The 23,980-nt window shown below is 57.5% G+C and overlaps 3 protein-coding genes across 6 annotated transcripts; 1 reads left to right on the forward strand and 2 right to left on the reverse strand.

The window, feature by feature from the left end:
• Window positions 1-1,906: 1,906 nt before the first annotated feature.
• Window positions 1,907-5,880, reverse strand: ARHGDIA (Rho GDP dissociation inhibitor alpha). Its single transcript, XM_019735725.3, has 6 exons — window positions 5,753-5,880; window positions 4,095-4,311; window positions 3,867-3,950; window positions 3,561-3,637; window positions 3,410-3,473; window positions 1,907-3,296 (listed from the first exon to the last, which is right to left on the reverse strand). The coding sequence occupies exons 2-6, from the start codon at window positions 4,282-4,284 to the stop codon at window positions 3,097-3,099; spliced, it is 615 nt and encodes a 204-aa protein (XP_019591284.1). The 5' UTR covers window positions 4,285-4,311; window positions 5,753-5,880; the 3' UTR covers window positions 1,907-3,096.
• A 9,950-nt stretch (window positions 5,881-15,830) lies between these two features.
• Window positions 15,831-19,690, reverse strand: ALYREF (Aly/REF export factor). The gene is made up of 6 exons (XM_074320904.2): window positions 19,282-19,690; window positions 18,713-18,844; window positions 17,145-17,292; window positions 16,517-16,580; window positions 16,243-16,417; window positions 15,831-16,150 (listed from the first exon to the last, which is right to left on the reverse strand). The coding sequence occupies exons 1-6, from the start codon at window positions 19,516-19,518 to the stop codon at window positions 16,136-16,138; spliced, it is 771 nt and encodes a 256-aa protein (XP_074177005.1). The 5' UTR covers window positions 19,519-19,690; the 3' UTR covers window positions 15,831-16,135.
• On the forward strand, window positions 19,650-23,877 carry ANAPC11 (anaphase promoting complex subunit 11). 4 transcript variants are annotated; one of them, XM_019735722.3, is made up of 3 exons: window positions 19,650-19,710; window positions 20,216-20,335; window positions 23,577-23,877. In XM_019735722.3, exons 2-3 carry the CDS (start codon window positions 20,227-20,229, stop codon window positions 23,720-23,722), a joined length of 255 nt encoding a protein of 84 aa, XP_019591281.1. In that variant the 5' UTR covers window positions 19,650-19,710; window positions 20,216-20,226; the 3' UTR covers window positions 23,723-23,877. The 4 variants fall into 4 exon arrangements, with proteins under 4 accessions (XP_019591281.1, XP_019591278.1, XP_019591279.1 ...); XM_019735719.3 differs by having other exon boundaries at window positions 19,680-19,903; XM_019735720.3 differs by lacking the exon at window positions 19,650-19,710 and adding an exon at window positions 19,787-19,930.
• The last annotated feature ends 103 nt before the right edge of the window (window positions 23,878-23,980 follow it).

Consider the following 23,980-nt stretch of genomic DNA (forward strand, 5'->3'; position numbering starts at 1 on the left):
AGTGTGTCAGCGCTATGCATGGAGCAGATTCTTGTAAATCAGTGACTGGTGATTAGGTGGTCACACGAAAGGCACTCCCCCTGCAGTGGAAGAAGGGTCCTGAGGTGGCTGAGGAGGCAGAAGCTGGGAGATGACTGGGGGTCATGGACAGGGAGGGGAGTGGAGGGGACCGCAAGCTCTGGCTCACTGGGGTGGGGCGGCCAGGCCCAGGAGCACCCGGCTGTACAGAGGGGTTTGGGGTGGGACCAGAAGGATCAGGTTAGACTTGGGACCCGAGAGACACGTCATGGAGCTCCTGCAGGTGCCACCTCATGCTACCCTTCACCAGGGAGGAGCCAGATCAAAGTCCGGGCTGTTGGCAGTGTGCCTAGACAACTTGGCACTCGGGGTCCGAGTTCACATGGGAACTACAGCTGGGGAACCCCACGAGCAAAAGCAGCAGGAGCCTGAGAAGGCCCTCGCCCAGCAAGCTGAGCTGCTGACAGCACAGGCTGCCCCTTCACGATGTTCACAGGACCTTCAGGAAGTGAATGGGAGTGTGGGAGTGGCTGCTACAGGCCGGCTGCTGGAGAGCCTGGCTTCTCCACCAGCAAGGAGGTGGCTCAGAGGTGGCTGCATCTGAGTTCAGTGGGAAAGGCCTGGGGCCTTGGAGCCTGGAGCGGTGCCATCTCACTGCCTTCCCCTGCCCAAGCTGTCGTTCTCTGTGGGACAGCTGGTTCTGGGAGAGGCCGGGTAGGGTCTTTGCCCCAGCGCAGTGGGGGGCTGGGAGCCCAGGCTGCTTCCCAGGCTCCCTTGGATCTGTGTCTGGGCCATCATCCTGTCATCCAGCACAGGGCCCAGCCTCCAGGATGCCCCAGGGGCCTGGTAAGGAGGATTGAGGGGGTGACCAGCCCTGTAGGAGCTGTCTTGACATGGACAAGTGATCACTGCCCTGGGGGGCAAGAGGGCATCTCCTGGTCCACCCCAGATGGCAGGGCACACCTTGCGGATAAGCACTGGGCACAATAGCAGGACTCCACTGATAAAGTTGGGGGGTGGGGTGAGGGCTCCTGGACAGCAGTGTCCTGCCCCCAATGCCTAAATGACACATAACCACTTTAAGGGGCTCAGACCACAGAGGACATGTCTCAAAACCCACATCAGTCCAGAAAAAGGGGTTTCTGGAACTGACCTAGAGCTTGGGTTATCCACGTGCCCTTCCCTATCCCTGGGCTGCAGGGCTGGGAAGGGGGCGCATTTACTGGGTGCCTTGAGGGTGGTGCCGAGAGGAAGCAGTGCTCTCCCTGGCAGCCTGAGGTCTTGCAGAGATCCTGCTGGTTAGAGGGACTGGCAGTCAAGTGCGCCTGGCCCCTGGCTGCCCTTGAGGGCTCCTCTGGACTCTGGCACCTCCCCTCTGCCCCACCTTGCTGGTTCCACCTTTGGACCACTGGCCCTACCTGGCCCTGCTGGATGCTGGAGCTTGGCCTGCCTTTCACGCCACCCTCTCCATTGGCCTAGCCTTCCCCTCCGCCGGTACCCAGCCTCAGGCTCACCCACACACCCAGTGGATCCACAGCCCGGGGACGATGTCTCCAACTGTCATTCCTTTGGTTTCCCATATAATGCCTCTGGCAGAGCTCAAGTTTCCTTCTTTGGACTTGGGGCATTTCCTCAAGGCTGGACGGTAGCCATGTGGGGACAGAGCAGGTGGACGCCAGAGGGCGCACTGCAGACAGCTGGACACCAACCGGAGGTCCTTTGGGACGTCCGAGGTCTGCACAGGCCAACACTGCCACACAGGCTGGGCCAGGGTTTTAAACCTGTTCAACAGTTGCAGGACTATGGGGATCACACCTGGCCCCTGGGGGCAGCAGAGGAATGGGCCCAGCCCTCCTCCCCCACTGAGACAAGCAGCAGACACCCCGGCTCCTTCAGGGAAGTTTATTTCCTGGTCAGAAAAGGAGAAGCAGGGACAGGTTCCTGTGCGGTCCAGCCCAGGGCCTGACCAGGGAGGGGCAAGGAGGGGAGGCACAGGGGTCGGCTCCGGCTGTGCACGCTTGGTCCCACAGTTGTCCTGGCTGGGTCTGGGGAGGGCCTGCCGGGGATGGTGGCACCGAGCCTGGGGGCAGAGGTGGCAGGCCAGTGGGCCCAGAGGACGGCACACGTGGAGGCAATAAATACTGACAGGCCAGGCATGCCACTCCAGGCTGGCAGGCCCAGGTGGGCCAAGTAAGGCTCGGCCACTGGCTTTGTCTGCCGAAGGCTCTGGGGGGGCCGTGGGCGCTGGGTCTGGGTGTTGCCCGCTGGGACAGATGACAGACAAGGCGAGGCGTGAGGACTCCCAGCCTCGCAGATGGGACTGGAGGTGACTGGAGTTTTGGCAATTTGGCTTTCTCCAAGCCCCTGGAGCTGTCCCCACAGCCCTGGCTGGGGGAAGGGGGGGCGGGGAGGGAGCTGGCCAGGCCCTGGCAGGCCGGGAAGCAGCAGCAGCAGCAGCAGCGTCCCACTGCCCTGGGCCCCAGGGACTGCGGGTGGGGCGGGGGCTGGGGAGACCACATGCTCATGCAGACACAGGGTCAGAGGTTAGTGACGGCCCCAGAACACACGTTCCGCATGTTAAGGCATCATGGTTAGACAGTGACAGCGACAGATGAACTGACCAGGGAGGGGTGACGGCTGGAGATGACCTGCCCCTAGGCCCTGCATCGTGCACCCCACCCCCACCCCCACCCCACAGGGGGAGATGAGCAGAGTCAGGGCAACCGAAAAGGCTCTGGGGGACCTGAGCACCCCGAGACCCCATTCAATGCCCCACTCCCTTGGAAAAGCCAGGGCCGCAAGTTGGCTTAGAGCAGGGGGACCTGGAGGAATCAAGAGGGAGGCGCAGGCCTGGGCTGCAGCTTCCCTCCCCCACAGCACAGGCTGAAGCAGCAACAACACTAGGTCACCGGGAGGCTGGGGCCTGCGGGCTGGGGAGGGCCAGGAGGCAAACCAGGGGAGATGGCAGCGTGGGCAGGGGCCCTGTCAGCACTTTGGTATGGGGTCGGGTGGGGGTGGGGTGGGGGTGGGGAGCATACATCCCTCCGTCCATCGCCCTGCCCGCCTCCCAGGCCGGGCTCAGTCCTTCCACTCCTTTTTGATGGTGAGGTTCCACTCCCAGGACAGGTGGTCAGTTTTGTCGTCGTCTGTGAAGCGGGACTTGATGTTGTAGCTGCCACGTGCCAGCATGCCCTTGGGTGCCTCCTCCATGGGGGTCAGGAACTCGTACTCCTCCGCCCGGGGCCCGTAGCTCCCCACCATGTAGTCAGTCTTGTCAACTGCAGAGCAGGGAAGTGGCCGTCAGGGAGCCTTTCCTCCCTGCCTCCCGATCCTGGCCCCGGGGGGCCACCTCCCTCCCGGGGGCCGGGGCCTGGCGCCCATCCTCACTCACTCTTCACGCCTTTCCGGTAAGTGTGCTGGATGTACTTCATGCCGGACACGATCTCTCGGTTCACCTGCAAGGAAGGACCCCAAGCGGAACTCAACTGGGCTCCCCAGCCCCAGCCCCTCCTGGCGCCTCCCTCCCAGGGCGCCCACCTTACCCGAAAGGAGATCTTTATCCGGTACTCCACTCCCTCCTTCAGCACAAATGACTGCTTCTTGAAGCTCTCCAGGTCGCCTGTGTTTGGGAGGACACTGCGCTAGGAGGCTCAGCCAGGGGAAGCCACACCTGGGCAACCCCACTGGGACTGCATCCCGCGCCCCCTCCACAGCCAGAGCCTTGACCACTGGGTGGCCCTTCCTGTGCTCCCCACGAGAGGGCGCACGGTCTCCAGGAAACCATTTTTAGAGGAAGCAACAAGGTGTCAAACACAGCCTCAGCCAGAGACCTCAGAGGCGCCACTCACCTGTCAGGTCCAGTTCCAGGGGGCCTGGGGCAGTGCTACACACCAGGGTCAGGCGGGTCACAACAACATTGGGGACATTGGGGTCTGTGGAGTGACAGCAGGTTAGAGCTCCACCCCTTGGCGTCCCACCTCAAGCACACAACTTGCTGCCTGGGGTGAGGGAGCAGCACTGGGAACGCAGAAGAGGCACAGGTGTCCCCTCAGTCTCAGCGCCGCCCACCCACTCACCGGCGGACACGGCCACGCGGCCCAGCAGGGCCTCCTTGTACTTGCGCAGGCTCTCGTCGTCCTTGTCCAGCTCCTGGATCTCCTGGATGCTCTTCTGAGCCGGGGGCTTGTAGTTGACTGAGTGCTCATCCTCCTCGTTCTCGGCTGCAATCTGCGCCAGCTGCTCAGCTGTGGGCTCCTGCTCTGCCATGCTCACCTCTAGCTGGGTCCGGAACACCTGTAGGGGAGCAGAAGGGGCTGTGGCAGCCTGGAGGGACCCAGTATCTCCCGCTCCCGATCCCTGGCAGCAGGGGGGCTGTGTTGAAGGCATCTTTGCAGGTGGCCAGACCCTGTAGCTGCAGCCAAGGGGTGATGCACCTTCTGGTGCGGGAGGGCGGCTGCAGCCGGACCTTTGCAAAGGGCCTAGACACAGGCTCCTGGGGCCAAGAGGGGCCTCACTAACTTGCCTTGCCCATTTCAGGGGACTAGGCATCCCCAGGGGGTGGGACCAACCCCAGGCTGGACTGGCAGGACCCGACTTAGTCACCTCAAGTTCTGCTGCTCTGAGGTGCCCAGGTCCTCACCCCAAGGTACCCCTCCTGCTGGCTCAGGGAGCTGCTCTGACCAGGGGCACCCATTGGCCCTGTCCTGGCCAGAATGCAAGACCTCTATGCAAGACACAGGTCAGTTCTGCCTCCCCTGCAAACACAGGGCTCTCCTAGAGCGCAAATAACTAACCCAGCCTGAATCCCACAGGTAGGTCCCAAAAGCGCATGGGGAACTCTAAGTGTTTGCCCACATTCTCTCCCGCTGTGATGGTTTGTGACCTAGAGTTGGGGGCTGCTGCACCCTGGGTATTCTCAGGACCCTCTTTATGGACCTCCGCCTAGAAGAGCCTGGAGCAACACTGTTGGAGCAGGAGCAGAACAGTACAAGAGACTAAGGATCCTTGTAGCACCTCCTAGGATCGCGGACGGTGTATCTGACACCCCCGCAGACCCCTCTCGTTGTGTGGGAGGCGGGTCAGGGCCAGCTGGCCCCGGACCTCAAGTTGCCACGGGATAAGAAACAACGCCTGGCAGCCGGGATCTGCCCGAGTACCGGATCCCACAAAGGGCCGCTTGGCCACTCGGAGCGGGCCGGCCGCCTCAGGCGGGTGGGGCCGCCAGTCCTTCCAGGCCTCCCAGGCGCTTCCTCTGGAATTCCTCTAGAAAGCTCACGCCCTGCCGCCAGCAAGTGCGGACGCCAGCGGCGGGGGCCTCCAGCGCCCCGCCGGCGCCCGCGCTGCCGCAGGACCCGCAATCAGGGCTGGCCGAGGGGTGGGGTGGGGTGGGGTGGGGTGCGAAGCTCGGAGACGGCCGGGGGCAGGGCGCGCCTTCCCCAGGGGAGGGGCGTCAGGCCTGGCGCGCACCGGCGAGGGGGCGCCGCGCACGAACGGCGGCCACAAAGAGGCCTGCACCGGCCCGCGCCCGGGGCCTGCGCCCCCCGCCCGCACGTGGACGCCCGTGCGCCCGGGGACCCGCCCTGCGCCCCGGCCGCCGCCCGCTGTCACTGTTGCCCCCGCCCCCGCCCCCGCCCCACGCAGATCCCCCCGGCGGGAGGGGCGGACAAAGACTCGGCCCCCGCCCCCTCCCAGCCCCGCCGCTTTCGCCGCCTCCGCCGCCGCCCCTGGCGCTCACCGGAGGCTCGACCGCGCCGCGCTCGCGCTCCCTCCCGCACGAAATGACGAACGTCGGCGCCCCGCCCGCGCGCGCCCTGCCGGCCACTTCCGGGGTCACGCGATTTCCGCTCAGGGCGGGCGGGCCGACGGAGGGCGCATGCGCGGGCGAGGGGTCTGCCGGGAACGCGCGGCCGCCATCTTGCGGGGCCAACCTCGTGGGCGCGTCTCGCATGGGCGGCTCGCGAGGCCGGTTTGCCCGCGAGGGCTGGTCTGGTTGGTGCCTCTGCGCCCCTTGCTGCGGGCATTTTCCAGCTCGGGCGACCCCACGGCTCAGCCCACGAACTCAGACTGGGACGGGGCAGTGTCACCGTCTTGCGTGCACCCCGCCTGGACGTCGTGTGTTTCTGCCGCCATCTGTAACGCGCGGGACTTGTCCCTCCGCAGGCGCGCAGCCCACGTCGGGGCCCAGCGGGCGTTGCTCTCGCAGCCACGGCTGTTCTGGTCTCAGCCCTGTAGCCCGGTCCACGCCAGGCCCGCTGCGGCCGCTCTCCCAAGTGAGCCCGCCCGTCGGTCCTCGCGCCGTTGCCGCACCCTCGTGGGAGTTAACACTGGCTGTTCTGTCGAGTTCACACTACCACTCACACGACGCTCTGTGGGTTCCGGTCCTGTCCAAGCCCCGGGGGTGGGCATCTCCTGGTGTCTTGTGCACCCAGCACAGACGGGAGGGAGGCTTTGGCTAGAAATAAAAGGTAAAAATTGATTCACCTGGCCAAGGGTTTGCACACCGGAACCCCAGGCAATACCCAGAGGGTTCAGAAGAAGAAAAGCTAAGAGTTCTTACAGGAAAAAGCAGGCTATAAAAATCGGTCCAGCATTCTAGCTGCTGGATCGGCCTGAGATCACAATCTTCCAGATGTCGGTGGTTTGCACCTGGGAACACTTTTCCAAGCCCTTCAGGGGCTGGCTGTAGGATTCATGCGTATTTCCAGGCATCCATGCACAACTGGGAAGTTCCAAAGTTTAAGTGCTCACTCAGGCTGGTTAAATAAAACCCATTCCTCACGCTCAGCTCATTTGCACTGAACCATTTTGTTGGCTTGACTACAGGAACTCCATTTTGAGTTATCTTTTCTTCACTTTCTCCTCACTTTGCAGCCTGTCCAAGGTTTTGCACGTGACCCTCTGCCCTGCCATCCCCTGCGATGAACAAGGCTCAGTGTCCCGGGCACGCTTGGGCCCAGCACTGCCCTCCTGGACAGGGGTCTGGCCATTGTCCTGTGCCCGTATGTTGCCCTCCAGACTGAAGGAGTATTTTTGGGCCCAGCACACTTGGCTACCTTGTGAGCAATACTTCAGGGGAGCTGGTCACTGAGGAACTCCTTGCCTCCCATGACTCTGGAAGCTGCTGGCACAGACGACACAGGTGCTTCAGTCGGCTCTTTACCACAGACCCCAGCGTCTCCATTTGTGGGCTCTAGTTGTATGGATTTCAGACCTTTGTCCACGCACCAAACAAACATTCTGTAGCACCAGGGGCCTCATAAAATGTGGGCTGTTTGGCAGAGCCTGCAGTACCCAAAACCTCGCCTGGCATTCCTCCCTGTGGGGTCCAAACCCCTAAATGCCCCACCTGGGGGGTGCGCCTCCCCACTTTCACCCCCTGGCACTTGTAAAATTGTAATCACGTGACAATGGACTCATGCCTCCTTTAATGATGGTTCAACTCCAGGGCAGTCGGGCCCTTCTGTCTGGTCTACACTGCCTGGCGGGGAACCCAGGCTGACAGAAGTCATCGCACACACACCTCTGCACCGTGTGCGGGAGGGCATTTGGGGCGATAGAACAATGCGTAATACTGACCTCAGTATGTTTTGGAAAGATCTCTCTCCCTTTTTGAGGTGTATTTGCAACTTTCCTGTAACTGAAAGTTGCACTATCAACTTTATACGCAGAAAGTTTGGCCAAAGGCAGAGCATCCTAATTGGTGTTCATTGTGTTGCTTCTGAGGCATCTTACTGGGGACCGTCCCGCGGCACAGCCACCTGAGTCACGGCTCAAGGACAAATCTGCTTTCAGACGACCCACGTACCTTAAAAAGAAAACCCAAACTCTGTTATAGAAAATTTAAACATATGTGTATTAGTAATCTCTTGCTGTGTAAAAATGTAGCCTGGAATTTAGCAGCTCAAAACACCCAACACTGGGGCCAGCCCGGTGGCTCAGGCGGTTAGAGCTCCATGCTTCTAACTCCGTAAGACTGCCGGTCGATTCCCACATGGGCCAGTGGGCTCTCAACCACAAGGTTGCCAGTTCAACTCCTCGAGTCCTGCAAGGGATGGTGGGCTCTGCCCCCTGCAACTAAGATTGAACACGGCACCTTGAGCTGAGCTGCCGCTGAGCTCCGGGATGGCTCAGTTGGTTGGAGAGGTTGGAGCGCGTCCTCTCAACCACAAGGTTGCCGGTTTGAGTCCCACAAGGGATGGTGGGCTGTGCCCCCTGCAACTAGAAACAGGAACTGGACCTGGAGGTGAGCTGCGCCCTCTACAACTAAGACTGAAAGGACAACAACTTGACTTGGAAAAAGGCCTGGAAGTACACAGTGCTCCCCCAATAAAGTCCTGTTCCCCTCCCCCAATAAAATCTTTTTTAAAAAAAAATGAGCAAAAAAAGCAACACCCAACACTTATTATTTCCCATGGTTTCTGAGGCTCAGGAAGCAGCGTAGCAGTGTGGTTCATGGTTCTGGCTCCAGGTCTCTCATGAGGCGGTGATCAAGCTGTTGAGCAGGGCCACAGTGTCCAAGACCTGCTGGAATTCCAAGTTCACGCACGTGCTTGGGCCCTCAGTTCCTCACCGGTGGGCTGATGGCCTGAGGCTTTAGTTCCCTGCGACCTATAGCTCCTGTCCCGGCCCCTCCATAGAGCTGATCACACAGGGCAGGTGGCTTCCTCCAAGTGAGGCCCAGAGACAGACAGATGGACAGGCAGAGACAGACAGAACAGAGAAGGGAGACAGCAAGCAGTCAGAGGAAGCCGCAGCGTCTCTTACAACGTCATCTTGAAGTGTCACACCATCACTCTGCCCTACTATGCCGGCACGCAGATCTGTCCTGGTCCAGCAAAGGATGGGACTGCAGGGTGTGAGCGCCAGGCGGTGGCCCACCGCACACCAAAGTAGGAAGCGTGGTGTCATGAACCCAGATGGACCTTCCACGCAGCTTTGGTGGCTTTCCCTGGCAGCCAGTCCCGTTTGACCTGCCCCTCTTCCTCCCTACACACCGCTTGAAGCAAATCTCACATGTGGTTTCCACCATGTGGATTTCAGCGTGTTTATTCCTAAGGAAAAGGACTCTTTTTTTTGGATAAATGAGCCACACCTGTCCAGGTGTCCTCCACTACGTGACAATCACTCCACATGCAGGGGCTCAGAGCAGGGTCCCTGCTATCTCCTGTCCTGTGGGCCCAGTGAGCTCAGCCAGGCCTGTCCACTGAGGACCGCCCACAGGACTGCCCCTACTTCAGAAGTCAGCCACACATGGGGTGCCCAGGTTACCTACATTTTTGCTGACAGACTACAAATTTGAGGGTCCCCACGATCACCCCCTCAGGTTGAAAAATGCTCTAGAACAATTCACAGAACTCAGAAAAGCTCTTCACCCGCGGTCACCAGTTTATTATAAAGGACACAATTCAGGACCAGCTAGATGCAAGAAACGCACAGGGTAGGTGTGTGTGTGGGGGGGGGCGGGGTCCGGAGAGCTCCACCCTCCCAGCACTTACCCCTGTTCACCACCTGGAACCTCTTCAAACCCCACTGTTTAGGGGCTTTTATGGACGATTCATTAAAAGGCAAGACTGATGAAATCATCGTTGGTGATTAACTCAACCTCCAGCCCTGTCCCCTCCCAGAGGTCAGGGGACAGGGCTGAGAGTGCCAACCCTCTAATGATGCCTAGTCTTTCTGGTGACCAGCATCCATCTTGACACCACCCAGAAGTATCATCTCATTACCATAAACTGCTAGTGGTTGAAAGTAACTGGTTATGAATAACAAAAGCCACTCCTGTCAGGATATTCCGAGGGCTGGAACTCTGGGCTAGGAATTGGGACAAAGGCCCAATCTACCTCATAGTGCCACAGTCAGTTTTCTGTGCTTATGCCCTCAGGTGTGGAGGAAACTGGGACACCTGTGGTTGAGACTTCCCTTGCTGGCACTTCCGGATTTGCCTGCCTCCGCCCTCCCCGTGTGCTGTCCTAGTCTCAGGCTGGACAAGCCCCAGGTCAATTTTCAGAGGTGCCATGGGCTCCGGATGGCAGGCTGGCCTGCTGTGCCCCCCTCAGCATTATTCTCAGCAGGCGTATTTCATCAGGCATTGCAAAGTGGTCATTTCCTAATATGCCAGCACTGCTTAGCTGGAATTCTTTTTTAAAAAGCTCTCCCCATCAGTGATTTAATCCCTTCAAAATACAGTTTGTATAGAAAACAAAACAAAACAGATTATATGTTTTTTCCTTTCATGTGCCAATTCTCAGAATGAACCATTTCGTGCCCAAGGAGTCCCCACCCTCAAAGAGGACAAAAAAAGGTTGTCTCTGAAATCACTGCTGGTAACTTGAGTGGCTTGTTTATGATGGATTTGTACATCTAAGAAACTGGTATGCTCACATTGATTTTTACATATGGACGTTATTTTACAATTAACGAAAGTGCTAAAACATTTATAATTTGTTTCTACAACCTGCATACGTAACATACAGACTAACTGTCTAGGGTAAATAACCACAGACACGTTGATGTATTTAAAATTAATGAGATTACCTCCTGGTACTCTCGTGGTTTTATCTTTACATTAAAATCTTTAATGATGCATTCTTTATTGCTAATTTCTCCCAAATAGTCAGTTAATCCCAGGGTGACTCATTAATAATAACAGCTAATTAATGTAAATCATATAAACATTTATAAAAATTACACAACCATATGTAATTCCATAACTAATATATGCAAATTAAAAAACAATAAAAAATAACAACAAAAAAACCCCAGCAGGGTACGTTGGGGAAGCCACCATGGAATACAAACGGTAAGGACAAACTTAGTACAAATGATACAACTAGCAGTGAAGCAGGTGGAAGAGGAGAAAGGGACTCACATTTTGGGCACCAGCACGACCCCGGGACTCCATGGCTCGACACAGAAATAACTGAACCCAATGCTGTGCCTTGGTCAGGAGAAGTCTCCCGCAGGGGATGGGTCAGTGGTTCTGACTAGGTGAGGTGGACACCTAAACGATTGCCGACGTGTAGGCAAACATCGTGTAGGTGATGGGAGCAGTGAGAACAAACACTGCCAGAGAAAAAAGTTACAAACAAGCGGAGGAGAGAATGACTGGGCTGCGGGCTTGGAGTCAGACCGCAGTGACTCACGGTTTTTTCATGCGTCTCTTCAGCCTGAGAGGTACAGAAACGAACGCAGATGTGTGCACAGGAGGTAGTGTGTGCATTTCCTAGCTCTGTCCCCAGGGGCCGGTGACAGTGAGCACACCCAGCACACCAGTGCCCATGAAAGAAGCTGGGGAATAGGTGAGCTTGGAGTCTCTCCTGGCACCAGAAAGTCAGGAAATGCTTTCAAAAGGACCCGGCATGTCAAAAGGGCACAGGAGGGACCTCAAAGTTCCCAACTGCCAAAGATGAAATAGTCTGAGCAACAAAATCAGTTACCCGATTCTGACTCAGAGTCAAATAGCCACGAGTCCACACTGACATAACTGGCTGGATAAGTGGTGGGCAAGGGATGGATGGCTCTTTCCTAAAAGAGAAATCTAATTACTGTTGAGGGATTGAGGGAAGCGTGAACAGTCCCCGCGGAATCCACAATAATTACTACCACAGGATGCTAAAACTCACGGGCAAAACAGGTATTCACTTCGTCTCTAAGTTTCTCCCCCAAGATATTATGGGTTACGAAGGGGAGAACAGCCACTTTACAGTGGAGAAACCTGAGGTAAGTGAGCCAAGTCACGTGGCCAGTTGCGAGACAGACCGACCGCCATCGAGGACCCTGTGGGACGGACAGAGATGGAAACATACCTACTGCTGTGTACTTGCCAAGAATACCTAACTCTGGTCTAATCATAGTGAGGTAATTCCCAATGGAATTGACCTTCAGAAGTGCCAAGGTCATGACACGCAGAGGCTAAAGCCATGCCAGTCTAGGACGGGTCCACGAGCGGGACCAGGCTCTCCTTTTTCAGGTGGGCTAGACAAGTACTCATAGCACAGGTGACGAGGACAGTTGGCTAACCCTGCATAAGGCGGGACAGTGGGATTGCATCAGTGTTCGTGTCTGATTAGGTAAGACACTGTCCTTGCTTTTACAGAAATACACGTGGAGGGGTTTAGGGGTAAGTGGCATCATGCTGTAATTACTCTCAATCCATTCAGAAAAAAACAGAATAAAAAAGATCTGGTGGGATGTTAACACCTGGGGAGTCGGCTGAGGAACGTGCAGGAATTGTGTGTACTGGTCTCTTCTATAAATCTGAGTATCAAAATGACACTTGACATGTAGTTAAATAAATAGGCTGACAATAGAAATAAGGGAAGATGATAGCTGTATCAATTTCAGGAAGATTTAAAATTATCGAGAGTACTTCTATAAAATTTAAATAATCCAAGGCAATCTGAAAGGCGGTGAGATGTGATTCTTCGTCAATACAGACAAGCAGCGAGGACGTGGCAACATCGGCTCCTTATGCCCGGCTACGGCCAGTGGGCATGCATGACGGGGAAGCTGTTGGGGAAACAGAGTGGCGGTCTCTCAAAACCCGAACTTCGAGGTGCCCTGGGACCCAGCCATTCCACTCTGCTTTCAGAGAACTGAAAACACGCTCACACGAAAATGTGTTAAGTGCTGCTCATGGCAGCACTGTTCTAACAGCCCAAAGTGGAGCCCCAAGTGTCCGTGAACTGAGGAGTGGATCCACAAAATGTGACGTGTTTACCACAGAATATTCGGCAAGAAAAAGGACTGATTTGTGCTAGAAAATGGATGAGCTTCAAAAACGTCATGCCAAAGAAGCCAGACACAAAAGGTCATGTATCGTCCTATTACATGTACATGAAATGTCCAGGATAGGCAAATCCAGACACAGAAGGCAGCCCGGTGCGTGCCAGGGGAGGGAGGACATGGGGCGTAGCTGCCAGTGGGTTTCCTCTTGGGGTGATGAGATTCTGGAACTTCAATGTGGTGGTGGATGTGACGGTAAATATAGTAAAGTCACTGAATTGTACACTAAATGGGTCAAGTTCATAGTATGTCACAGCTCAATAACGTGCTCATTTGTAAACACGTGGTAACAAGGGTTTCCTCCGACCACTGCTGCAAAAGTAATCCCAAGTGTCGTCGGCCTTTTGCGTTGATTGAATGTGCTAGTTTTCCAACTTAAAAACTAGTTTTGTTAAACAAGCACTTCACATTCCATACAGCACTGCAACAATACCGAGGCCACTCCATCGTCTGCCTTCTGCTCGCTATCTGTGAACATCCCGCACGTGTCCCCAGACGCCCGGCCCGAGCAGCCCTCCCCCGGGCCAGGCTGCACCTCTGGCTGATGTGCCCACAGGGCTCCTTCCTTATCTGCCCCCTGCCCAGCCACAGTGGGGTCTCACCACAGGACCTCTGCATTTGCTGTTCTCTGCCAGTCACGCTTGCCCCCCAAATATCCAGGCTCGTGCGCCCACCCTCTGCCTCCTCAGCAGGGCCCCTCCCCGGTCCTCACCACCCTATTTTCCTCCATCTGACGCCCCCATCGAACTGCTCATTCTAGGAGGACAGGGACTTGGTTTTGCTGGTGGCTATTTCCTCTGGCACCTGAAGACGGTGCCTGGCATGTAGCAGGCACTCCCGTTTGTCAGACAAGTAAACAAACGTCATTTTCTTTAAACTCTAAAGTGTACAGATTACCTCACTATGCTCGGGGGGGAAACGAGACCTAGCAGGACACTTACGAGGGAGGGGGTATTTGACTACTTCTGCAGCCAGTGACAGAAAAGCAGTCTCTGTCCCGCTTGACTTCCTCCTACTGTACTTGTGAGATGGTCTTAGTTTCTTGTCGGATTCCGTATCAGACTGTCAGCTTTGAGGGCAAAACAAATCCACTCACTTAGAAGCCGCGGTGCTGAACACAGACACAGCACCTAGAGGATGCCAAAGGGCACTGGGGTCACCGCACATCCGTTCAGACCATAGCCGCCTAGTCACCCGCCGGGATGGAGACGGGCCCTGCGACTCGGCATCTGAGCAAAGAACGTGAAGGACAGAAACGTGCCAAACCAAGTAGCACTCCACCCTTTCACTCACTCAGGCAGCATCTGGGGACAAGCAGTGCTGGCCACCCGCAGGGATGCCCAGTGCCACCCTCCAGGGGCCCAGACGCCTGGCTTGCCAGGGATGATGGGTGTCATCTCTGGACTCGACAGCTTCCACCCCATTTCCCTCTCGAAGCCGACCCAGTGTGGACATTACACTACAAGGTCCTCCAGCCCTGAAGTAACGGGACACTGTCTGTTTCACAAACTGGAGGAGGCGGAGAACGCTGGTGAGCCCTCCCCTAGGAGCCCAGGGACACCTGGTCCACCCACCGCACCAGACTTGCTGGCCAAATCACGGGGTTTTCCTACTCAGCCATCTCCTTCACCACTGGGTCCTCGTGACCATCACCCCGCCCTCCTTCTGACCCCTCCAACATTCCCTGGGCCCCACCACCCACTTCCACTTTGCTAGTCTCCATGTGCCAACAGGGGCAAATCAGATTCCAACCCCCATGGGCCGGGCTCTAAAAGCCCACCTGCCACCTACACCAGACATAACACGTGGCCCCTTCCCCTTTGCTTTCTTGGGCCCTTCGCACCAATGACATCCGCCTGCCTGGCCCTTCATGCTGCCCAGCGAGCTGAGTCCTGGCCATTGCATCCAAGTGGCTGGGAGTCCAGCATGATAGCCTCTGGACTGGGCTGACCTAACCCTTCCATCAGGTACTCTAGGTTCTGGACAGCAGAGAGGGTAACCCGCCTCTCCCGTCAACTCTCCAGGAGGCAGGCTTCCCAGCTGGCCTGTGCCTGCTCAGCCCAAGGCCACCTCCTCAGGGATGCGACCTGTCACATCTGTCCCTCAGGCCACCGGCTAAAGCCAGGATCTGACAGTCCCTTCGCCTGCTGGACTGGGCTCCTCCGAGGACCGAAATGAGCCACCTTGTTCACCTTGCCCTTCAGTGCCTGGCACAGCACAGGCCACACAAGTGAGAGCATTGGAACTCACAGAAGGCCACCTGTTTGTCACACCCCTCCTGGGTCACTCACTCTGGCCCTGTCCCAAATGTGGAGGTGGACTTGAGAGCCCCACATGAACTGCCTCCTTGGAGGCCATGCAATGTGCAGGAGCCAGAGCAGGACCCTTGGCTCTGGCGGGCGGTAGGTAAAAGTGAGTAGCCCCAGGCTCGCCCCCTAGAGCGGGAGGCAGGAGACTGAAGAGACTTCAGGTGGGTCTCTACGCCCAGCCTCCCACAGGGCTGTCGGCCCCTCCTAAACTGCACCCCACGTGTGGCCCTAGCTTGCTCAATTGTCCACATGGGCAGATGTGACTACAAGCCCCTCCCGTTCTCTGCCAGAGCTTCCAAAGCGATCTCAGCACAGTGAAGAACACACCCTCCGCCTGCTCCTTCCACGCCCACGGAAAGGCTGAGCACGTGACGCCGTATGCTGCCGTCAGCTGCGGAAGCCAGGCTTTTGGGAACCAAAAGCCAGAGGAAAGGGTCGCTTGAAAGCGAGCGGGTGGCAACACGAAGTGCCCTGCCCCTCACCTCATGGTCCAGTGGGCAGGCAGAGGGACTGTGCTGTGTCCCTTACCTGTCAGGTCAGAGGATCACCGGCAGACACAGAGGCAGCCACCATCTCTGGAGCACTAACGCCAACCCCCATGCCAGGACGCCAGACGCCAGGCAGGGCTGGTCCCCACCCCCTGAGGGCCCATGTGCCTGCCTCCTGCCTGAGACACCAAAGTTCTGGCCTAGACAAGAACTGCAACAGTGGGACAAATCGGACGGTTCCAGTTCTACACACACTTCTACTTTATTATGGCGAAGGCGAAAAGGCCACCTTCTCCACAACAGCAACCAGTAAAATTTATCCCAAAAATAACTCAGTACAAAACAGGTCTGTTACAGAATTTTAAAAAAAAAAAAAAAAAGGGAAAAAAAAACCTTTACATGAGTTTTAAATCCTATTTTAAAACGTAAGAGAAAACTTCATCATTGGCCACACAGCCCCAGCCCGCCAGCCCCTCCCGTCAGGGAGCATGGACGAGCCGCCTGGAGCCTGTCCTGTGCACAGGCTTGCTGGTCTGTTTAACTGGTGTCCATCTGAAAGAGAAAAGAGGTTCTTGCTCGAAAGGAGGTCCTAGTCACCCCTCCCGGTCTTGGCTGGTCCCCACTCTGGCCCATCTAAGACTTACTCTTGCATTGTAAGCGTCCAGCTGGGCGTCCAACTCCTCTGCGGAAAGCTGCTGCTTTGAACTCCTGCCCGTGCCTCTGCCTCTGCCCCGGCTGCCTCCACGGGCACCTCGCCGAGCGCCACCGCCGCCAAATCCTCCAGAACCACGGTTCCTAGTCATCCCGCCTCTGTTCACACTAGCGAGGGAAAGGAGACTCCTTCACACACATGGCCAGGCCCGCAGGCTGAGCGATCACACCACAGGCCAACCCCGGCCCTGAGGCCCCAGAACTCACCTCTGTATCGGTCTCCGCTGTGTGTCAATCTGTGACGTGACGAGCTGAATGTTCATGGGGCGGCCTGTGGCAAAGAATACAAGAGGGCACGTTCCTGTTAGAGACCTCTGACGCCCACCCAGGGCACCACGCCCCGGTCTCCATGCAGGCACTGGGAAGGGGCCGTGCGTGTCTCGATCGCTCGCGACAAGAGATGGCGCCGACGACAACCCACCACCACCTCCTCGCTCCTCAGTCCAGCTTAGGAGGGTGTCTGGTCAGGTGTCCAGGCTGCTCATGGGCGGAACGGTGTGGGCGCCCTGCCAGGAGGAGAGCTGGTACCTTTGTTTACGACTACAGCCCCACACTCAGAGGTGTACTCTGGCAGCTGAGAAGGCTTCACAGGAGTGAGTCTTCCGAAGGAGCTGAACGAGGGGAGGGATGTAGCTTGCTGGTGGGGGTTCACAAGAGGTTGGTCCACATGTATGGGGCAGCGTGAGAAGTGGCAGAGTGGGAGCGAGACAAAGGGGCGAGTGCAAAGTGTCCTCAGCCAGAGGGGGAGCCATATTCCTGCATGGACGGGTGCCAGCCCCAACTCCACAAACCAGGCGTGGCCCCTCAGTCTTCTTAGGTCCAATCCCAAACGCACCATCCAGAGGGACGCCGTTGTACTGTTTCATAGCTTTCAGGGCGTCTGCCTTCCGTTCAAAGTGCACGTCGGCTGTTCCCAGACTGCGACCGGAGCGGTCGTAGTGCACGGCCGCTTTCTTCAGAGTGCCAAACTCAGCAAAGAGTTCCTGGGAGTCGGAAACAGCAACTGTCAGCGAGCTCTTTTCCTTCTGCTGGCCCAGGGACAGTCCCTGGAAGTGTGAGCTACTTTGAGGGGACTTCCCTGGGGGCAGGGCAGTGGTAGTGGGAAATGGGGGCAAGGATGGGGCAGGTGGGACAGCCCCCTCCAGGAGCAGCTGGGCCTGAGGGCTCCTGCCAACTTGGGGACCTGACATCTGTACCACGATGCAGGTGAAGGACTGCAAAGCCCATCAGTGAAGGGCACGAGATGAGGTCACTATCTCTTTCAGCAAAGGAAAGTGTACAACACACCCAAGGACTGTGCCAACAAACAGCAAAGGCCAAGACCACAGCTCAAGGGGCGCCGTCTGACATGTGGACCAGCTCCAAGGACCCTGACTCGGGAGCCCTGACCCAGCCCCTCCCCCAGGGCAGATTCTGGCTCACCTTTCCCTCTCCTCCTACTCAAGCCTGCCGCAAAGTCTGAAGTCAAGCGCTGCCATGGAAACTGCCCTGACCTCAGGCAGGCTGGGAGTTGGAGAGGGAACCCAGAGTGTGGGGCTACTCCGGCCGCAGGCACACAGCGGGAAGTGGAGTTCACCAAAAGCGGTTTCCAGTGGATGCCAGAAACCACCTTAAAAAAAGTGTTGAGACACTGTGAGTGCTCACCAGCCTTGCTCTGTCCTCCCACAGCTGGGCTCTGGGAAATTGAACCCAGGAAGGCCCAGAACCCTGACCCGGCCATCTCCAGGACTGACCCCCAAGATGTTGTCATTTAACCAGAAAATAGGTTTAAATGCCTTTGAGGTTCAATCAAAAAAAGAAAAAGAAAAACGGGGGCGGGGGGGGACGGGAAGAGGCTTCAACCAAAGATGGGTTGGCGAATCATGCTACTAACAAGACCTGAGGGATGGTGGTGAGTGGAACGACACATGTAAGAAGACACAGGGCTCAAGGCCGACAGCCAGAAAGATGCGCTGGCCTGCTTCTGTGCTGTCACCTCTACAGAGAGGGAAGTCTTTCTCCTCTCAACAAATCATGAAAACGAGCACAAAGTAAAGCAACAAGCAGCCCAGCTCCATCAGTAACACAGGAACCACGCAAGTCTGACCAGTCTTTTCCTGTTAGAAACGGGAAGCTCTGGCAGAGAGCTTCACTCACGGAACAGGTTTTAGTGAGGGAGGGCAGCGGCTCCTCACACTACGCTGGGGGCCTGTTTTCCAGCACAAATGGACCTACTCCTCGCAGGTTCAGCTCTAGCATGACCTCGGCTCTCCACGCCAGCAGCCCCTGACAGGGCACAGTGGCTGGCCCTGGGGTGCTTGGGGGGGCTCAATGTCCTAAGGTGGGAAGGGATTCAGGGCCACATCCCAAACACCATCAATTCCGCGTGGGTCAACTACCGACCGACAGGATCCTGTCTCTTACCTGTATGTCAGCGTCGGACACTCCGAAATCCAGATTGGACACCAGCAGTTTCCCACCGGTCTCCACGCCGGCGCCACCCCCAAAGCCGCTGTCGAAAAGGTCATGTTGCCACTTGTCAGGAAGTTGTTTTGGCTGAAGGGGGGAAAGCACAACAGAAGCAAACCCGTGAGTCTCATTCCAGGGCTCTCCCTCGCCCTCACTGCCACTGGAAGACCCTCTCCCAGCGGGGCCCGGAGAAAAGTGCGAAAAGGGGCCTGAAGCCCTGCGCTTCCCGCCCGCGCCGAGCCGCAGTCGACCCTGCCGGGGCCCCACGTTCCGCGACTTTTCCAACTAACTTCTCGCCGCCGGTGTGGCTGCGGAAAACGTCCCCTCAGTCCCTGCCGCCACGAGGCTCGGCGGCCAGACAAAGGCCGGCAGGGTGTCCGCCTCCCTGGCCCGGCCGCGCGCGACATCCCGCCCGGCCCAGCGCCCGCGCCCACCCGCCCGGCCAGGCCCGTCGCCCTCTTAGCCGCGCGCCGCCCCGCCGCCCCGCTCCCCCGCCGCGGCCCGCCGGCGGCCTCCGCACTCACCCTGCTGTAGGGCGCCGGTCGGTTCCTGCCACCGCCGCCCGCCGCGCCGCGGGCGAGGGCCGGCCGGTTCCGCATGGGACCGCCGCCCCGACTCACTCGCGCGGCGGCCTGTGCTCCGCCGCCGCGGCCTCCCTGCGAGCCAGCCCGGCCGCGGCCCCGGCCCCCGCCGCGGCCGCCTCGCTGGCTCCGGTTCAGCTTAATGATGTCGTCCAGAGACATGTCCATTTTGTCGGCCATGGCGGGCGCGGAATCGGCCTCGGCTCGAGCCCGCGCGTCAGCACGCCGGCGCGTCACTTCCGGCGCCGCGCGGGGCCTTCCGGTGCCGCGTTCTCGGAGCGGCCGCCGATTGGCTGCAGGCAGGCGGAGGCGGTGGGGGTCGGGGCGGCGCGTGCGCACTGGGACGCGGGGTTCAGCGGGCTCCGCTACCAGGTCCCGGGCCACGGCCGCGATAGTTTTTGTACCTTCGCGCGCGGGCTCGGGCGCTGCCAACTGAAGGCGGGCGGTGCTGCGCGCGATTAAGTCCGCTTGGGCGCGGGGGCGGGGCGGAACGGGGCTCGTCGCCCCTCCCCTTGGGCGCCTGCGGCTGGGTGGTGGTTTCCCGCGTGAACTCACAGCAAGCGAGGTTCGAGTCTCTGTCCGTCACCCCCAAGTTAGTCATGTCCTTCAAGAAGTGCTGCATGGCACGTTCTGGCAGTTATTAGCGAAAGCCAGCGCGCCCTTTGGCGGGTTTTTGCAGATGCCCTGAGTACGTGGCGAGCACCCGGGGCTCCGGTCCTCCCATGGGCGTCCCCTGTAGCCGCCTTTTCCCCTCTCGGTGGCTGAAAGGGTGTCTCAGAGCCGACCCTCTGCCTCGGGCAGCAGCCCTTGTTTGGTGTCTAAATGCTGTCGCTCTGCAGACCAAGGGCAGCAGGTGATCTCTTCCCCTCGCCCGCAGGCTCCACCGTCATGAAGGTGAAGATTAAGTGCTGGAACGGCGTGGCCACTTGGCTCTGGGTGGCCAACGACGAGAATTGCGGCATCTGCCGGATGGCCTTTAATGGCTGCTGCCCTGACTGTGAGTGTCCCCTGTGCTCGCTGTCTCTTGAGCTCTGTTTACTCGCCTTGCAGTGCTGTCTCCCCCAGAAACACCCGCACAAAGTCCCTGGGTTTTGGTCTCCCTTTTCTCAAGAAAAGTTGGCAGAGAAAAGGTAGGCGGTTTGGGCCCATATTTGTATCAAGACACCATGAAAAGTTTTGTAAGGAGAAACAGTACAGCCTTTTATCATCAAACTGGGCTGGGAAACTCAGGGGACAAAGAGACGCATTAAAACTTTTCATTTGAAAATTCTCAAACAAGAAAAGGAATATTAGAAGGATACCCCCTCCATTGAGCACATGGAGTAACAGTGAATAACGTTTCCATGTTCACTTCGTGGGCTGCCTCCCCCCACTCACTCAGTCGCATTTAAATGTAACGCTACTGTTGTCACATCAGACAACCTAAGAATTCCTTACTGTCATCTGTGCCCATTCCTAGTCCGCATTCAGATTTCTCCGGTTGTCCCCAAATGTCTGCTTCCCCAAGTGGTCTGAACCAGGACTCCCCATTTCATTACTATGCTCCTTAGCTATTTACAACAGCCCTTCCCCCGCCCCTCTCTCCCCTTTAAAGACACCCGACTCCTTTAGGAAACCCATGTGTCACCTTGCACAGTGCCTACCATCAGGTGTTGTTGGATTTCTTTGTGATGTCTTTTGCCCTGTTCCTTTGTCGGCAGTATGTTCTGTGAAGTAGAAATGTTTGATTATATATTTAGGTCAAAAGCAGATTTTTGCACCAATGAATTGAGTTTTTTAGTCAGACCCAAGTGAACCCAAAGCAGAAGCAAGGGTCAAGGCTTTGTCTAGGGTACAAGGGCGGTCCCAAGAGGAAAAGGGGGGCTTGGGGACTCCTGAGGAGCTCCTCACTGCCTGTGAATGACCAGGCCTTCGTGGGGGCTACGTGAGTGCCCAGAACAGTGACAGTGCTTTGCTTCTTACAGTGAAATGTAAACCATGGACTTTTAGTGCAAATACTTTTTTCTTCTAGGCTTAATCTTTATATCTGCTTTGGCTGAAAGGAGATCCCATTACCCAGGAATCAATCCATCCTGATTTCATCAACTGGGTGGGACTTATTCTTAGAAAGTCATTGATTGGCTCTACTTGATCAGGTTTCACTTAATGAGAAGAGCGATGCACAAGGTTTGGTTTGATTTAATCTATTTTTAAATCGCCATTCCTGAGGGTACTGCAGAGGCAGTGAGACCCTGAAGGAGCAAATCCTTGCAACTTTCTATGCAACAGATTGTTACTTTCTGAAAAGGCCTCAAAAGCATTTTTGTGGCTGTGCCCTTGGTCGATGTGAGCTAGTGAGCCTGTATAAAGATGGCACCAATGGGCCCGCACTGCCTGAGGAGCCCGCCAGTACTATTCCAGCTGGGCCTGTGGCTGGGCATCTCCGCCTGTGGGCCTGCCAGCTGCGAGAGTAGCGGTTCAGAGTTTGAGCCTTGGACCCTGTGGAGTGAGCCAGTTGTCAAGTTCAAGGTGCCTGATGAGAATGAGGTGCTTTCTGTACAGATGAGGTGGCACTGGGTTTCTGTGGCTCAAGTGGAACTCCTGTGGGGAGCGACAGCCTCTGAGCCTACGATAAACCCGCCCCGTGTCCCTGAGGGCTCTGGGAGTCAGTCTTGTTGAGGGGTGTTTTAACTAAAATTAGGGCTTCCATCAAGACACTAGCAGGCCTTTGGGGGAGTCACCGACCTGGTGCTCGTGCGCTCATCACGTGCCCCCGGCAGGTTTCTCTGTCCACGTGCTCTGCAGCAGTGGCTGGGTGGCCGGGTGCCCCACCAGGCGGCTACCAGGCTCCTGTTCACGGTTTTCCATCCTCTATTTGTAAAGGACTCTCATTTTTATACGGTGATTCCAAGGGGCGTTCTTTCTTCTGAGGTTGGAAAGGCCCGAGGTGGGAACTAATCTAAATCAGGTGTCACACAGTGTGGGCTCCTGACACAGGCCTGGGAAGGAGAGTGAGTGACATGTTTTGTATTTGCTGAGCACATAATTTTCTGGTAGTTTTGTCATAAAAGCTCAGGAAACAAGGGACGTTTTTGGTATAGAAAGGATTTTTAAAAGGTTGAGAACCACTGGCGCGAACAAGCAAGTGAGAAGGTGGAGCGGTGGCCACTCTCACCTCGTCACTTGGTGGATGGCTGTGCCCTCTGGGCGGGGACTGTGCGTGCTCAGCAGACCCTGAAGCGTACTTAGGAGCCCACGTTTGTCCCTGACCCAGCACCCACCCCGGCCGCCGGTCTGAGATGGGGTGACATGGAGGCTGCAGAGTGCTGAGGGGCTGGAGGAGAGTGCAGGCCGTGTTCCTAGCCCCTTGTTCTGTACAAGCTGTCGCTAAGTGGGGTTTTGGGAGCATTGTTTTATGGCTCGGCCGTAGTGTTATTTGTTTAACGTGCTGCAGGATCACGCAACCCCATGTTTGGTGTCACGAATGGCGGCCAGGCCTGGCCCTGTGGTCACGAGTCCGAAGACAGTTTCTGTCCTCGGCACCTAAGACACGTGTTGCAAATGGAGCTGCTGCCTGGAGAAGATGTCCCTGGTCACTGGGCCTGGCTTTTCTCTGAGGTCCCTTGTGTTTGTGCAGCAGTGACCTCTGGATGTAGCTACCGCTCGCTAAGTATAGAGGGCCCCCAAGGCAGTGACATGGGGGAAAGGCACCCCAGGACAGGGTGGAAGCAGCGAGCGTCAGTTCTTGGATGTCCATGGGGACCCTGCTCGGGAGGCCTGGGGAGGTCACTGTGCGCTGCTGGCACCGCTGACTGACAGGGTTTTCTAGAATCTGGGAAATCAGAGGGACGCTCGTGTCTGGAGCACGGGCCGTGTGGCGTGTCCTGTCCATAGATGCAGCCTCCCAGGAGCCGGCAGCGTGTGTCTGGGCATTGGAGGTGGGACCTTTTCAGGCTAGAAACGGCTGAGATGGCGGGTAGCGCTGTGCTCACAGCCGGCCTATAACAGGCTAGGCACGGACGGCAGTGTGCGAGCTGCGGTGTGCGTGTCCTCAGCAGGCACCGCAACGTGACAGTGACAGTGCAGCCTTCTTGCATCACAGGTCACGTGGCCAGGCGCAGGCAGGCGCGCTGCCCCTGCCACTGGGCGCCCTGAGCTGCTCCTGCCCCCCCCCCCAGGCCTTGCGGAGGCGCGGCCGTGCCAGCCCCGGGCTGTCTGTGAGCCCGCCGTGGCCTTGTCCCTGTCCCTGTCCCGTGCAGGCAAGGTGCCCGGCGACGACTGCCCGCTGGTGTGGGGCCAGTGCTCGCACTGCTTCCACATGCACTGCATCCTGAAGTGGCTCAACGCGCAGCAGGTGCAGCAGCACTGCCCCATGTGCCGGCAGGAATGGAAGTTCAAGGAGTGAGCGCCCGCCCCGCGCGCCCGCCATGAGATGAGGACCGCCGCCGCCGCCGCCACCACCACCGCCGCCGCCGCCGCTCAGCCAATAAGTAGAGCTCATTAAACTGCCCGAGCCTCGCCCGAGGCCTCTGGTTGCCTGTCGTCTTGGCGCTGACGTGGCCTCCGTGTGTGCTGTGCGTTGATTTGAAAACTCATGAATAAACATGTCTGAGTCACACTGTGGGAGGCCAAGGAGCGCAGGATCCACAGGAAGAGCCTGGGG

This window comes from Rhinolophus sinicus, chromosome 12 (genome assembly GCF_057876585.1).
Source record: "Rhinolophus sinicus isolate RSI-liver-muscle chromosome 12, RSI-T2T, whole genome shotgun sequence".
NCBI classification, from domain to species: Eukaryota; Metazoa; Chordata; class Mammalia; order Chiroptera; family Rhinolophidae; genus Rhinolophus; species Rhinolophus sinicus.

What these genes read in the sequence shown, in the direction of transcription:
- ALYREF (XM_074320904.2), bottom strand. Translation starts at nt 19,518, where the DNA reads ATGGCCGACAAAATGGACATGTCTCTGGACGACATCATTAAGCTGAAC. An exon ending in GACCGGCGCCCTACAGCAGG is followed by an intron (nt 18,845 to 19,281) that starts GTGAGTGCGGAG and finishes TCCCCCCTTCAG; the next exon opens with CCAAAACAACTTCCTGACAA. An exon ending in CAGCGGAGACCGATACAGAG is followed by an intron (nt 16,418 to 16,516) that starts GTGAGTTCTGGG and finishes TTCCCTCGCTAG; the next exon opens with TGTGAACAGAGGCGGGATGA.
- ARHGDIA (XM_019735725.3), bottom strand. Translation starts at nt 4,284, where the DNA reads ATGGCAGAGCAGGAGCCCACAGCTGAGCAGCTGGCGCAGATTGCAGCC. An exon ending in GGATAAAGATCTCCTTTCGG is followed by an intron (nt 3,474 to 3,560) that starts GTAAGGTGGGCG and finishes CCTTCCTTGCAG; the next exon opens with GTGAACCGAGAGATCGTGTC. An exon ending in TTACCGGAAAGGCGTGAAGA is followed by an intron (nt 3,297 to 3,409) that starts GTGAGTGAGGAT and finishes CCTGCTCTGCAG; the next exon opens with TTGACAAGACTGACTACATG.
- ANAPC11 (XM_019735722.3), top strand. Translation starts at nt 20,227, where the DNA reads ATGAAGGTGAAGATTAAGTGCTGGAACGGCGTGGCCACTTGGCTCTGG. An exon ending in TAATGGCTGCTGCCCTGACT is followed by an intron (nt 20,336 to 23,576) that starts GTGAGTGTCCCC and finishes TGTCCCGTGCAG; the next exon opens with GCAAGGTGCCCGGCGACGAC.